At 61.1% G+C, this 14,011-nt stretch overlaps 2 protein-coding genes across 6 annotated transcripts; both read left to right on the top strand.

The window, feature by feature from the left end:
- Nucleotides 1–1,088: 1,088 nt before the first annotated feature.
- CCR10 (C-C motif chemokine receptor 10) lies at nucleotides 1,089–2,770 on the top strand. The gene is made up of 2 exons (XM_058562047.1): nucleotides 1,089–1,117; nucleotides 1,635–2,770. The coding sequence occupies exons 1-2, from the start codon at nucleotides 1,089–1,091 to the stop codon at nucleotides 2,728–2,730; spliced, it is 1,125 nt and encodes a 374-aa protein (XP_058418030.1). The 3' UTR covers nucleotides 2,731–2,770.
- Nucleotides 2,771–4,965: 2,195 nt separating this feature from the next.
- PLEKHH3 (pleckstrin homology, MyTH4 and FERM domain containing H3) lies at nucleotides 4,966–13,582 on the top strand. Of its 5 annotated transcripts, none has more exons than XM_058561039.1 (13): nucleotides 4,966–5,560; nucleotides 7,544–7,599; nucleotides 7,954–8,033; nucleotides 8,136–8,327; nucleotides 8,414–8,571; nucleotides 8,683–8,803; nucleotides 9,556–9,862; nucleotides 10,423–10,630; nucleotides 10,867–10,994; nucleotides 11,313–11,445; nucleotides 11,663–12,121; nucleotides 12,418–12,609; nucleotides 13,173–13,582. In XM_058561039.1, the coding sequence occupies exons 1-13, from the start codon at nucleotides 5,399–5,401 to the stop codon at nucleotides 13,347–13,349; spliced, it is 2,373 nt and encodes a 790-aa protein (XP_058417022.1). In that variant the 5' UTR covers nucleotides 4,966–5,398; the 3' UTR covers nucleotides 13,350–13,582. The 5 variants fall into 5 exon arrangements, with proteins under 5 accessions (XP_058417022.1, XP_058417021.1, XP_058417024.1 ...); XM_058561038.1 differs by having other exon boundaries at nucleotides 10,867–11,003; XM_058561040.1 differs by lacking the exon at nucleotides 4,966–5,560 and adding an exon at nucleotides 6,861–7,225 and having other exon boundaries at nucleotides 10,867–11,003.
- The last annotated feature ends 429 nt before the right edge of the window (nucleotides 13,583–14,011 follow it).

Genomic DNA, 14,011 nt, shown 5'->3' with positions numbered 1-14,011 from the left:
TGGGGTTCGCAGCGGATCGCTGTCTCTCCTCCTTACCCACCCCTCCCTCTCTCCCCTCTCCCCCAACCCTTCTCCCTTTTCTCTCCCTGTCGTTCCTGGTTCTCCGCTGTTCTCTCCTCTTCTTTCCACCCTCTCTCTTCTCACCTCCCCCCTCCTCCAGCCTCTCTCTCCTGGCACGCGCTGCTTTCCCGGACCCCGCGCAAGCGCGCGCCTCAGCCCTGCTGAGAAAGGGCGGGGGTAGAGAGCCTCCAGCCACGGGGAAATACCCTGAATAACCCGGGGCTGTCAGGGACTGGGGCCGAAGGGATGGGGGAAGGGAGGCTAGGGCTGGCCAGGAGGTCCTGAAAAACCCAAGAAAAGAGGGAGGGGGTGCCTGGAGATGGGGACAAGAGTAAGTAAAAGAATCTAGTATTTTCTAAAGGCAAATTATGCTCCAGGAACCTGGAGCATTATGCTAGGCACTCTCAGAACACTGTGAATTCAGCATTTTTACCTTATTGCACTTTGCAGATGAAAAACCTGAGGCTCAGAGAGGTCAAAAAAACTTACTCAAGATCACACAGGTAGCTAGCAAATGATGATATTCCAAAACCCATTCTTTTCCCACTGTCAGGATAAAGAGAAATTATTCTTTAAGGGGTGGAATGGAAAAGTTAGGTAAAGAGGGCCCACAGACCCTAATTTCCACCGCCCTCTTGGCCTCTCTCCCCGCCCCTTCCTTCCTGTCCCACTAGTTTAACTTCTCTCCCCGGTGGCTATACCTCAGAAACCCGTGTAGCCAGAGATGGGGACCGAACCCGCAGAGCAGGTGGGAGCGGGGGCAGCCGGGGAAGGGTTACAGAGAGGGAGGGTAAGGTGAAGGGATGGGATTTCCCCACCTGGCAACAGGCCTCTGCCATGCAATGAACTGTCCAGGATGCCAGGAGCCATCTGGGACCAGGGGCCCTCCAGATAGATGGGGTTCGTGATGTGAGGCTGGGGTTTGAGGATGGGACTCGGGCTGAAGGGAAGGGCCAGCTGAACCTAGAAGTCCAAGGTCCCAATGGAGCTCAGAAAACCTGAACCTCAACCCTTGAGACCCCCTTGTCATGAGTAGTTCAGTGCACCTGTACTGGAGGTAGAGGTGGGGTGGGGAGGAAAGATGAGAACGGAGACGTAGAAACCCTCTCCAGACCAAGCGCGGAGTCCGGGGACCAGGTCTGAGGCAAAGCTTGCATGTGCGTGTTCTTCCAGGAGAGGGCGCTGCAGAAGGAACTGAAGCTCCCAGATTTATTAATTCAAATACTTGGCCTATGGACAGCATAGATGCTTCACATCCATCATCTTCCTTATTTCAAAAAATCCTGATTTCAAACAACTTTTCTAGGGGGCTGGTCAGGATTTCTAATCTTGACATTACATATTAGGCAATTGAGATCCAGAGAGAACAAGTGGCTTGCTCAAGGTCACCCAGGAAGCTGGATGCAGAGGCAGGAGGGGTGCAAGGGACGGCAAGGCCTGTTGAGGGTGTGCCAGGAAGAGTCTGGAGAAGAGTTTGTCTTTTCCTGGGGTACTGTTGTACCTGGCCACACAGGCGCTCCCAGATTGGAAGGCACGTGTGGGTGAAGGAGGTGCGTGGGAAGATGTCTCATAAGGTCTCTCCTCTCATTTTCACCTCCCCAGGTCTCCTGGGGCCCCTACTCCGGGGACGATGAGGAGGCATACTCGGCTGAGCCGTTGCCAGAACTCTGCTACAAGGCGGATGTCCAGGCCTTCAGTCGGGCCTTCCAACCCAGTGTCTCCCTAACTGTGGCTGCGCTGGGTCTGGCCGGCAATGGCCTGGTCCTGGCCACCCACCTGGCGGCCCGACGCGCTGCCCGCTCGCCCACCTCTGCCCACCTGCTCCAGCTGGCCCTGGCCGACCTTCTGCTGGCCCTGACCCTGCCCTTTGCCGCAGCCGGGGCTCTGCAGGGCTGGAGTCTGGGAAGTGTCACCTGCCGTGCCATCTCGGGCCTCTACTCGGCCTCCTTCCATGCCGGTTTCCTCTTCCTGGCCTGTATCAGCGCCGACCGCTACGTGGCCATCGCGCGGGCCCTCCCAGCTGGACGGAGGCCCTCCACGCCCGGCCGGGCACACTTGGTCTCAATCATGGTGTGGCTGCTGTCGCTGCTCCTGGCACTGCCTGCTCTCCTTTTCAGCCAGGACGGGCAGCGGGAAGGCCAGCGGCGCTGCCGACTCGTTTTCCCTGAGGGCCTGACGCAGACGGTGAAGGGGGCGAGCGCCGTGGCGCAGGTGGTCCTGGGCTTCGCGCTGCCGCTGAGCGTCATGGCGGCTTGCTATGCGCTCCTGGGCCGCACGTTGCTGGCCGCCAGGGGGCCCGAGCGCCGGCGCGCGCTGCGCGTCGTGGTGGCCCTGGTGGCGGCCTTCGTAGTGCTGCAGCTGCCCTACAGTCTCGCCCTGCTATTGGATACGGCTGACCTACTGGCTGCCCGCGAGCGGAGCTGCCCTGCCAGCAAGCGCAAGGATCTGGCACTGCTGGTGACCGGGGGCTTGGCCCTTGCCCGCTGCGGTCTCAACCCCGTGCTTTACGCCTTTCTGGGCCTGCGCTTCCGCCAGGACCTGCGGAGGCTGCTACGGGGTGGGGGCTGCAGCCCAGGGCCTCACCCCCGCGGCCCCTGCCCCCGCCGGCCCCGCCTTTCTTCCTGTTCGGCTCCCACTGAGACCCACAGCGTCTCCTTCTGGGACAATTAGGGCTGCGAATCAAGAGGATGGGGTGGGCTGAGGAAATGATTCCAGGGAGGGTAGTGGGTAAAGGAGAGTAGGTGGGGGAACACTGAGAAAGAGGTAGGGACCTAAAGGAATTGCTTCTGTACTTTGCCACATTAAATTGATAACGTGGGAATGAAATGCAACCCAACAACTGTTACTATTTTTGAGTCACGACTTGGAAGTGATTTGTAGCAGGGCAGAGCCGGTAGTTTCCCCCCACCACCGTGCTTGGCTCTGAGTGGAAAGCGCTGAGAGCATGGGTGGGGGTGGGGGCTGCTGAGCCTGCTGAAGCTCTAGGCACTGACACCTCCTCCACCTTCACCCAGTCTCCGGCAACAGAGGTGAGGTGGGAAAGCTGCCAGGCGAGGAGGGGCGGGGGTTCCTCTTGAAATAGCGTAAGGAAGAGCTTTCTAACAACCAGAGTGCTATCCAGTAATGGCTGCTTTAGCAAGTACCGAGTTCCTGGCCTCCAGAATGTTCAGGCTGAGGCTGTCGGGGACTGTGTGTGCCTGTGCGTGGTGTGGGGGTAGGGACAGGGGGCAGGAGATTCCCGTTTGGGGTGGGCTTTTGGACTAGATTACCACTCTACGGTCTCTTCTAAAGTTCTGTGGTGGAAAGAAAAAAGTAATTAAAAAAGTTGAGTCGGAGTTTTTCACCTTGGGAGAAAAACCAAGGAGGGAATGCCAATTTGCAAATTTCTAGAGAGTCGTTATCATAGGCCTGGTGGGGGTGGGGTGATTGCCGTTCTCCATCTTCCCTGGGTCAGAGGAAATGCACTGAGCCTGCCGAAAAGAGAGAGGTTAGACATCGGAAAGAACTTCCCTTCAGGCAAGGGCCTGGGATCCAGACGGGAAAGAGAGTATATGGTTGTGGTGTCTCCATCCCTAGGAAACTTCAGTGCAGGCCACAGTCATCTGGGGCGAGGGCAAGGCCAGGATGGCCTCTAGAGACGGTCGCATTGATTCCTGGTCTTTGTTTTCACAACCACGACAGGCAGGATGGTGTTCACGTGCGACAACTCTCGCAGTTTAATATCCGGTCAGCAAAGCTGCTCCGACCACTCCAGCCAGGAGTCTGGGGACCTGGGGCAAGAAGGGCGGGGCGGGGCGGAGAGGTCTCAAGGGAGGCACTGGCCCGACGTCCCCGCCCTGTCCCGCCCCGCCCAGTTCGGGCTAGCCTTCCTTCCCAGAGCCTCCGGCGTCAGAGACCGAGAGCCACGGCCTCCAGGGATCAGGATCCAGGGAAGGCCTGAGGATGGCGCCGATCTTCAAAGGGTCCCACACGCCAGCCACTGGGGGCCAACCTGGAACCCTTCACCGGAGACCGCGCGAACCGCCGCTGAGTCAGCAACGCACGCGCGCGCCCGCGGTGGCCCTGGCCCCGCCCCGTCCGCGGCCCCGCCCCGTCCGCTTAGCTCCTCGGTTAACCCCTTTCTACACAGAACCGCAGGATATTCACCCTGAGAGGCCTCCACTCCATTGGAAGACCACAGAATTCCCCAGAATCCAGAGTCACTCTCCCTGCTGGAGTTCAGTGAGCTCTGCGCTCTAAATTAGATTCTATTTCCGACCTAGGTCTGCGCTTTCCCGGAGTCTCTGCCTCAGCTTCTTCACTTCGAAAAGGAGGTGACTCAGACCGAGGAACTGGTTCCTTCATCCAGGGGCAGAGGGCCACGTCTAGAACTGTGTCCGGCGCAGGGAGCTAAGACTCTTTCCATTCTCAGGGACCCTAAGACGAGACAGGACTTCAGAGGGCAGCAGTCAGGACCTTCCTCTATGCCCTATGCCTTTCATTCCCCAAAGCTCCTTCTCAAGAGGGTTTTTAATCTGTTGGTTGGTGAGCCAAGAGTTAAAACAAGAGCACGAAGGCGGGCTTCCGTGACGTCACTAGCACTCCGCGACAGACCTCAGGGACAGGGGCGCGGCTAACATCGCACCGCCCCTTACCTCCCTAGTCCCCTGCCCCTCCCCGCTGTCACCAAGCCAGGGGCACATGATGCAACCCGCCGTGGTTTCAATAGCCTGATTGGTGGCCGCGCCCGGCGCCAGGTACCGGGATTGGGCAGAGGAGGCTGTGACGAAAACTGGACCCTGCCCTGTAAAGAAGGGAGGAGAGAAAGAAGAGGGAGGGGTGGCGCCCCGGAGGGGAGGGGGTTGGGGAGGCGGGGTCCCGGCGCTGTGCTCGCGCCCCTAGCGCGCCAGTCCCGGGGCTGCAGGGAGCGCAGCGCGCGCGGCCCGGGCCCCGGCCACCGGACGCCCTACCGGACACGACCCTCCCTGGAGCTTGGACAACTGCCCACCTCGGACACTGCCCCGGACACTGCCCCCCACAGGGCTGGACACTACAACGGACACTACTTCCCAGCTCCGGACATTGCTCTCTTCTCCCCCCAACCCCCACCCCGGGCCCTGGACGCTTTTCCCCCTCCCCCTCCCCCTCCGGGGGCCCAGACACTGAGCCCCCCGCAGGCTCTAGGTAGCAACCCCTGGCACCCCAGCGGCAGACACTGCCTCTTTCCTACCCTCTTCTCCCTTCTCCTCCTCCCGCCTCATCTTTCCCCGGCTCGGGTCGGAGCCCCGCCAGCTCCTCTCCGACCCCCTGCAGCTCGGCCCCTGCTGCCCGCGCCCCCATCCTCCGGCTGCTCGCCCGGATGCCTCTCCCCGGGGGATTGTGGTGGCTCCTCTGCTGCCGTCGAGGCTTTACTCTTCTGCACCGGGACTACGGGGACGGCGAGCTTAGCGGGGACGGGGACGAGGACGAGGACGAGGAGACCTTTGAGCTACGGACCCCGAGTCCAGCGGGCGGCGGGAGGGTAAGTCCCGGGGGGTTTGGAGCCTTGTTTCAATCCTTCTCACTACGACCGGCCGTCACGCCTGATCCTGCTCCAGACTCCAGCCAAGCGCCCTGCTCTTGCCGGACTGGGGACGTGGGAGAGGTTTTTTTTGCCTGGGGGCCAGAAGCCCCCTGAAGCTCGAGGAGCAGCCCTACTCGGGATGTGCCTGTGGGCCTCGCGCCGCACGCTGGGCGCTGTCCACCTGCTGGGGGCCCTGAGGCAGGGGAGGCGTCACGCGTGGCCCGACCTGGCCCTGCCTCTCCCTTCCCCGCCGGGCCCGCGTCCCATCCCGTCTCCTTCCGCCTCCGCCAGCGCCGAGGAATGTGGCGAGGCCGGCTGGGCGGCTCGGACGCCTGGGTCCGCTCCGCTCCCAGTTCGTGAGCGCTGAGCGCTGGGACCTGATGCGGGAGCTCCTGCCGCAGGGACCTGGGCGAGGGGGAGAAGGCATCCTCAGATTGGGGTCCTTGACGGTGACCCTACGGAGAGGGAGCTGGGGGCCACAACTCTTCGAGGACCCCTCCTCATTACCCTGCCACTCAGGACAGAACTCTCGGCCCTCCCTGGTGAGGCTCCTGGAGAATCCCTGAGGGGATGGAGGGACACTCGGCTCCCCGGTTTTGTCAAATCTCCCCGTGGGGAAACTGAGGTTCGATTGGTGTGGGAGACCTCCATCCCCTGACGTATTCTCTCCGATGCCCCTGCACACCGGCAGCCAGACTCCCCAGTGCTGTGGCCTGGGTCAGGCTCCCATCCCCCGCTCAGGGGTCCCCAGCAGGCCCAGTGGCTCGGTGCCCGGGTGGGGCGGGCTGCGCCGCCGGGGCCGGCGCCAGCACCTGGCGGAGGCGGAGGGCGGATAAATATAGAGGGGGGGAGGGAGGGAAACAGGGGACTGCGATTAGGGGAGTTGGTCTAAGAGAGTGGTCAGCACCTGCCCCAGTGGTGGTGTGGCTGAGAGCCCCTCTCATCTACTCTAGAAAACAAGTGGATCTGCGCACGAGGAAGGCACAGGACCCAGGCGTCCCCAAGCTTCCAGCCTAGGCAGGGTCGGCTCTGTGAACCACGCCATTGCCTCCCTCATGCTCCACCTCCACCCCCCCCTCCCCGGAGCTTGGGGACAGGTGTCCCTGGCCCCCTCCCCCACCTCCCCCTCCTGGCTTTAGCAGTCTGGGCGCAATGGGACGATGGCACAGTTCCCGTCTGACCTGGCTCCTGGACGGTTTTGTAGCCTCTGTCAGACCCCAGTCTACAGTTGAAGTTCCAGGGCATGGGGGGGGTGGGTGAGGGAAGGGCAAAATCTCGAACTGCACCTCCCCTGCAGAGTTTGTGCCATTCCTCACTCTGGCCTGCCCTTCCTGAGCCCCAGCAAAGGGGCAGGGTCTCTGCTTACCATTGAGTCAGAGGGGTGTCTGTGGGAGGGCATCAGAAGCTCTTGGAGAAAGCCCTATACTGAAAGGGTCCTTTTTCCCTTCATTCACCTCTGTGCCCACCGCCTGCCTGCCTGCCAGCCAAGGAAGGGAAAATGAGGAGGAGGGGGTGACTTAAAGCCTGCCAGAATGAGAAGGGACTTCATCCACCTCTCCCTTTTCAGAGATGGGGAAGCTAATGCCCAAAGACTCGAGGGGACTTGCCAAGGTTCCACAGCGAGTTACTGGTCGATCTGGTATTAGAACTCGGGTCTCCTGACTCTCTGCCCAGTGCTCTTTCCACCCTACTCCACCTCTGATTGCATCTTCAAAGAGTAACGGAGACAAGGCGGGAGCCTTGGCTTCTTAGTTCGGGCTGTTCTGTAGAGACTGGCTGAAGGGGAGAGCCCAGCAGCTTCAGCTCGCTGGCTCGGTCACAGTCACGACCCCACTCCTTAATTCCTCAGTCCTCTGAGCAGCGCTGTCCTGTGGGCAGTAGCCACGGGCATCCCCGGAGAAGGGCTCTGATCCTGAGGGCTGCCCTTGCCTGTTTCCCCAGGGCCCCCTGGACGTGACGCTGACGCAGCCTGTGAGAAGTGGGCCGGTCTCAGACAGGTGAGCCCCTGTGTCTCATGTTCTGGAGACCCCACCCCGTTCCCGGGACCCCCATCCTCGCCGTCTTCCCTCTCGCGGTTGCGAAATAAGGGAGAGGCCCTTACGCCCGGACGCTGTGGTTTGGCCGGGGTCCCGGGGGGGCGGTCCGGCTGGGGGCGCGGGGAGGAAGGGGGGGGTCGGGGCTATTTCTGGTGCGAGGTCAGAACGGCCCAGCGGTTCCCACAGCCTGGGGGAGGGGTGCCCAGCCCGGGAGCAGGCACCCCTCGCGGTCTAGGGAGCCCCTACTGAGGAGCCCCCTGGAGGCGGGGTGCAGGACCGACAGCCTCGCCCAACCCTCTCTCCCCTCCGGCCCAGGCTGCAGAGCTGGGAGGAGACGCGGAGCCTCATCCCAGAGAAGGGGCCCCCAGAGGACGACCCGGACGTCGTCGTGAAAGGTGGGGACCCATCTCATGCACTCTGGAGGCCCCCAATCCCAACCCTCCAGGGGTTAATGTCTTCTCCTGCTGACCCCCTTTCCCTTCCTCTCCTCCCCCCAGGCTGGCTGTACCGTGAGCCCCGCGGAGGAGGAGCGCGGCCCTGGTTGCCTCCGCGCCGAGCCTGGTTCGTGCTCACCCGGGACTCCCTGGACCAGTTCAGCAGCGGCGGGAAGGGGGCGCGGCGCCTCGGGAGCCTGGTGCTCACCAGCCTGTGCTCGGTGACTGGCCCAGAGCGCAGGCCCAAGGAGACCGGTGAGACCTCGTGGGGACTCTCCTACCTCCCCGGGCAGCAGCCCCAGCCGGCCCTGATTGCCCTCCGCCTCCTTTCTCTCCCCCAGGTCTGTGGTCAGTGACCGTCTCCGGCCGGAAGCACAGCGTCAGGCTCTGCTCCCCGCGCCAGGCTGAGGCAGAGCGCTGGGCGGTGGCGCTGCGCGAAGTGATCGCCTCCAAAGCGCCACTGGAGACCCCCACCCAGCTGCTGCTCAGGGACATTCAGGTGCGAGAGAGGGGACTCCCTTGAGATAGAGAAGGGTGGTGGACTCAGAAGCTTTCTGGGATCACAGGGAGTCCCCTTCTCCATCACTGTGACCCTTTCCCTGGCCTCTAGGAGAGTTGTGGGGACCCGGAGGCCGTGGCCCTTATTTACCGACGGAACCCCATTCTGAGGCACACCAGTGGGGCTTTGTATGCCCCACTCCTGCCCCTGCCCTATGGAGCCAGCCCACCAGGTGAGTGGAGAATCCGAACACCTCACCTGACAGGGACCTAGGAGTCCTCAGGGGGCCTACTCAGCCCTCACTTTTCAAAGAATGAAGGTGAGCTGGAAGCTGTCCAGACTGATATCCGGGATGGAGGAGAGGGAAGCCAGCACAGAAAAAAGGCTCCCTTTGGCCACCTTCTCTATAGGTCTCATTCTAACTCCTGATGTTCCTTCATGAGTTTTTACATTCTCCTCTATTCTTTCATTACTCTTAAGACCATCTCATACTACCTTTACAAGTGGTGGAAAAGCCACCACTTTGGGAGAATGTGCTGGCCTCATGCAGCTATACTTCTCCCCAAAAGGGCATAGTGATTGGCCCAGGTCTTGAAGCTAGAAGATTAAGGGCAGCCTGGATAAGAACCCTGGTTTTCTGACTCACGCAGTCCAGCCTGTTTTCTGGCCCATGGTGATGACTCTCAGTCCCCAATTACAGAATCTAGGGTTTGAACCTGTGTCCTTTAGTCTATCCTACTTTACTCACTCAAAGTGCAGCCTTAGCAGATCCAAGGAGTGATTCCTGGGAGGCAGGGGTTGAGAGTTTGGCTCTGTAAGGACCATTGCTTTCCCTTCACTCTTACTGTCGTTCAAACTCTCCCCTTCTTGCCACCCTCTGTCCCCTTATACTCCCTCTGCCCTTCCCTTGGTTCATGCCTTCCTCCCAGGGCCCAGCTCTGTGTCCCCTCTCCAAACCGCCCCTCTACCCCCACCCTCCCGCAGGTCCAGGCTACGCACCCTTGCGCGAGGAGGCGGTTCGGCTGTTCCTGGCTCTGCAGGCGCTGGAGGGGGCGCGGCGCCCCGGGCCCCTGATGCAGGGTGTGCTCCAGACCTGCCGGGACCTGCCTGCACTCCGCGACGAACTCTTCCTGCAGCTGGCTAAGCAGACCTCGGGCCCCGCGGGCCCCCCCGGGCCCCCGGCTACCCAAGACCCCGCGGCCCTGCGGTACTGGCAGCTCCTCACTTGCATGAGCTGCACCTTCCGGCCTGGGGGAGCTGTACGGGGGCACCTCCTGGGTCATCTGGAGAGGTGAGAGGGGAGAGGTGGGGTAAGGCCAAGGCAAAGGAGCTACAGGGCTGGGAGAGAATGGAGATGGAGAACTTAGACCCAGCGAAGGGAAGGGACTTGCCCAAGGTCAGGGCGAGTGCTAATATGTACAGTGCCTTTGTGGGAATTACAAGATCGTATCCCTCTTGTGGATGCCGGAATTACAAAAAGGTGCCCCCTTTGGGCCGAGGAATTATTAAAAGGGTGCTTTTCCTCCGGGCTGATGCAGTCCAGCGCCAGGGCTTTTAGGTGGGAAAGTGGAATGCGGCTGGATTTTGGATTTTAACCGGAAGGAGAATCATGGAGACTTTGGGAAGTGGGAGAGGGCAGTTAGGAGAGACCCGCCAGGGGCCTTAGAAAGTAATTTAGCTCCATACAGAGCACCAGGGGTAGATTCAGAGGGGCCAGTCACTGCCTTCAAGGAACTTAGAGTTGGAGGGTAGGGAAGGACAAGATGAAATAAACTATAAAATAAAAAAGGCGAGAGGGAGGGGGAGTAGGAAGCCCTCCCAGCACTGATCCTCCGGTTCTCTCTAACCCAGGACCGAGCAGGCGCTCCCGGACTCGGAACTGGCGGAATATGCGCGCTTCATCCGGAAAGCGCTGGGCCGGACGCGCGGCCGAGAGCTGGTACCGTCGCTGGCCGAGATTTCCGCGCTGAGCCGACGGCAGGAGCTATTGTGCACCGTGCACTGTCCGGGGGCTGGTGCCTGCCCTGTGGCCATAGATTCTTACACCACGGCAGGGGAGGTAAGGCCAGAGAAAGACCCCTGAAACTTCAACCCTTCCTCCCAGCTTCCCATGACCGGCTTTCCTGGTGCCTGAGCCCTTGGTTTGCCTCGAGTCTGAGATTCATCATCTGGGTAAGGGGTGTGTGTGGCGAGACTAAGAGTTTTGAAAGACCCTTCCAGTTGGATCAGCCCCTCCAGAAGTATTAGCAAGACCCCCGCAAGGTCTGACTTCCCCTCACACTGTCTCCCTTCCAGGTTGCTCGAGAGCTGGTGGGTCGGCTGGGCTTGGCCCGGAGCCGCAACGCTTTCGCATTGTACGAGCAGCGAGGGGCCCAGGAGCGAGCCCTGGCTGGGGGGACTCTCGTGGCCGACGTGCTCACCAGGTTTGAGAAGTAAATGTCCAGCCCCAGCCCTGTTACCGTTAGCCTATCTGCCTCTCAGTTTCGGTCAATCCCTAAGCAAACGTTTAGCGAGCGCTTGCCACTTGCCCTGCCCAGTGATGTTTGTTGATGTTTCACAGACGGACCCCTGCGAGCCGGCCGTTTGCAGTCTGGCTTCCAGGCCCACCTCCCGCGGTCCACTCCGCCGGGGCCCCGCCCAAACCTCTGGCCCCGCCCCCAGTTTTCCCGCTGGGTCCTCAGCGGCCCGCGCGCTGGGGGGCCCTGCTTTTGGGTCGCATCGCGCCCTTTTCTCTTTTGCAGTTTGGCCGCTGAGGAAGCTAGGCTGGAGGACTCGCCGGACTCAGGTTGGAGACTGTGTCTGCGTCTTCACGGACCTCTGCACCCTGAGGGGCTGTCCCCAGACGGTCATGAACTGCCTTTCCTCTTTGAGCAGGTAAGGATCTCCAGCATTCACGCCCCCATAAAAGACCCCCGACCCTGAACCCCTCCCTTCCTGGGCCATCTCATTTAATCGTTCTGGCAACCCCGCGGGAGGCTTCACTCAAACCCAGACCTCGGATTCCACACCCCGAGGTGCTTTCGCGGCCGACCAGCTGCCGCGCCCCCGCTGACGCCCGGTGCCCCCCCCCCCCCCCCCCGCCTCCCCGTAGGCTCACGCTCTGCTGCTGCGCGGCCGGCCGCCCCCGCCGGACGACACGCTGCGCGCCCTGGCGGCGCTGCGCCTGCAGAGCCAGCACCGGGACTTCTCGCCGCGGGCGCCCCTGCCGCGCCTGGACCGCTTACTGCCGCCCCCGGCCCCGCCGCGTGAAGACTCTCCCCGCCCGGTCCCCAGGCCTCCCCACTCCGCCGCCCTGCTGGCCGGGGCATTCTGGAGCCCGGGCCTGGCCAAGCGGCGGGCGGAGCGGGCCCGGCGCGGTGGGGCCGGCCGCACGGCGGGAAGCGCGGCCCGCGAGGGAGGAAGTGGCGCCGGCACGGCGGCTGCTGCGCTGGGCGGCTGGAAGCGGCTACGGGGCATGGGCCGAGCTGAGGCCATGGCTGCCTACCTGGCTCTGGCGGCGCAGTGTCCAGGGTTCGGCGCTGCTCGGTATGACGTTCTGGAGCTGAGCACGGTGAGGGGGAGAAGGGAGAGGGGACTCTGGTGGCCCAAGCCCACACCTTTGCCACAGAGCCACAGGCCCCCACTGTGGGTCACTTCACTCCCTACATCCAGCACAGCTGCCCATGTCAAACCCGAGTCACTGGCCCCTGGGCCCTCCCTCTCTGGAGCCTTACCCCCCTGCTCACATGCACTGTGGATCACAGGGGGGAACGGAAACTCCCTCCCTGTTCACAGCCATCTCCCCCCACGAAAAATAATGTTGCAGGGTCCCCTCCCTCCACCCTGACTCTGCCTGTCTGTGGGCAGGAGCCTGGTGGGGGCGCTCCACAGAAGCTATGCCTGGGCCTGGGAGCCAAGGCCATGTCCCTCTCGCGACCGGGTGAGACAGAGCCCATCCACAGTGTCAGCTATGGCCATGTGGCCGCCTGCCAGCTAATGGGCCCCCACACCCTGGCATTGAGGATGGGAGAGAGCCAGCTCCTCCTGCAGAGTCCCCAGGTGAGTGGGAAGAGGGTGTGGAAAAAGAAAAGGAAAGGATCTCAAGAAACATTTATTATGCACTGAGCATGGGCCAGGTACAGTTCTAGGCCCTGGGAATCCAGCACTGATCCAAGACAAGCTCAGGGAGCTTACATTAGAGTGGGAGAGTCAGACACTAAACAAGGAATCAGACTACTTAAGGTAGGGATAAATGCCCACAGGAAAAGGTAGCATGACAGGAAGTGACTGGAGGGGGCCGCAGCATTAGGTAGGATGGTCAGGAAAGGATACTTAGAGAAGGAGACATTTAAGCTAGCCATAGGAAGATCTGCAGGAACAGCATTCCAGGTAGAGGGAATTGCAAGTGCAAAGGCCCTCAGATAAGAATAAATTTAGCATATTAGCAGAGCAGAAAGAAGCAAGTGTGACTGGCACCTAGTGAAGGAGGGAGAGAATGATGATGAGGAAGGAAAGGTTGCAGGGGGCAGCTCATGGAAGGCCTTGGTAAGGAGCCTGGGTAGAGAATGAGACAAAGAGAACCCGGTGGCCCCCGTGGCACTCTGACCTCTGCCCTCTCTTAGGTGGAAGAGATCATGCAGCTGGTGAATGCCTACTTGGCCAACCCCTCCCTTGAGAGGCCCTGCAGCAGCCCTTCTCCTCCACGCCAAGACCTGCCAGACACCTCCCCTCCCAGCCAGCACCCGGGCCTGGACGAGCCCCAGGGACAGTCTGGCTGTTTGGGGCAGCTGCAGGACTGAGCCTGCCAAGAGGTCATGACCTCCCTCCTGCCTCCAGCCTGGACCTGGACTGTTCTGCGATTTGAGGGAATCATGGACCCTTTTGGCCCTGCAGGGACAGGGCACACCTCACACCCAAGGGCTGCCATGGGTGCAGACAATTTTCTAGTTTGTTTCTTAATTTATTTGTAGAAGAGAAGCAAAAAAATCCTTATTTACACAAACCTTCCTGTGGGAGTGTTGTCAGTGGGACAAGTTGGAGCCCTATAGCTCAGAGCTCCACCTCGGGGGAGGCCCACCCTCTGGGCTTTGACCAGCACTAAGGGGAGTTGACACCACAGGGCTCCACCCTCCTTGACCTTCTGGATTTAACCTCCTCCTCGCCAGTATGCTGCCATAGGGTGGTGGGTGGGGCAAGCAAGAGGGCAGTTTTGGAAGCTGGCAATTACTTACCCTCTCTTCTCCATTGAGTGGCATAGGGGTGGCCTCCTGGCATCCCTGAGGCCAGAAGGCGGTGAGTCATCAGGACTGGCACTACCCAGTTCCTATCCTGGTGTCCAGCTTCTGGACCCTGGTTGGGTCCATCTTTGGTGTGCCTACTGCTTTGGGCCTAGAATGGAGAGAAGCTTGGGGCAGGATCAGACCCAAGAATTTCTCTGGCACAAAGAACTTATCAGGATGGG

This window comes from Diceros bicornis, chromosome 18 (genome assembly GCF_020826845.1).
Source record: "Diceros bicornis minor isolate mBicDic1 chromosome 18, mDicBic1.mat.cur, whole genome shotgun sequence".
NCBI lineage: Eukaryota > Metazoa > Chordata > Mammalia > Perissodactyla > Rhinocerotidae > Diceros > Diceros bicornis.
Note: the sequence above shows the minus strand (reverse complement) of the source record. Positions and strands in the feature narration are given on the sequence as shown.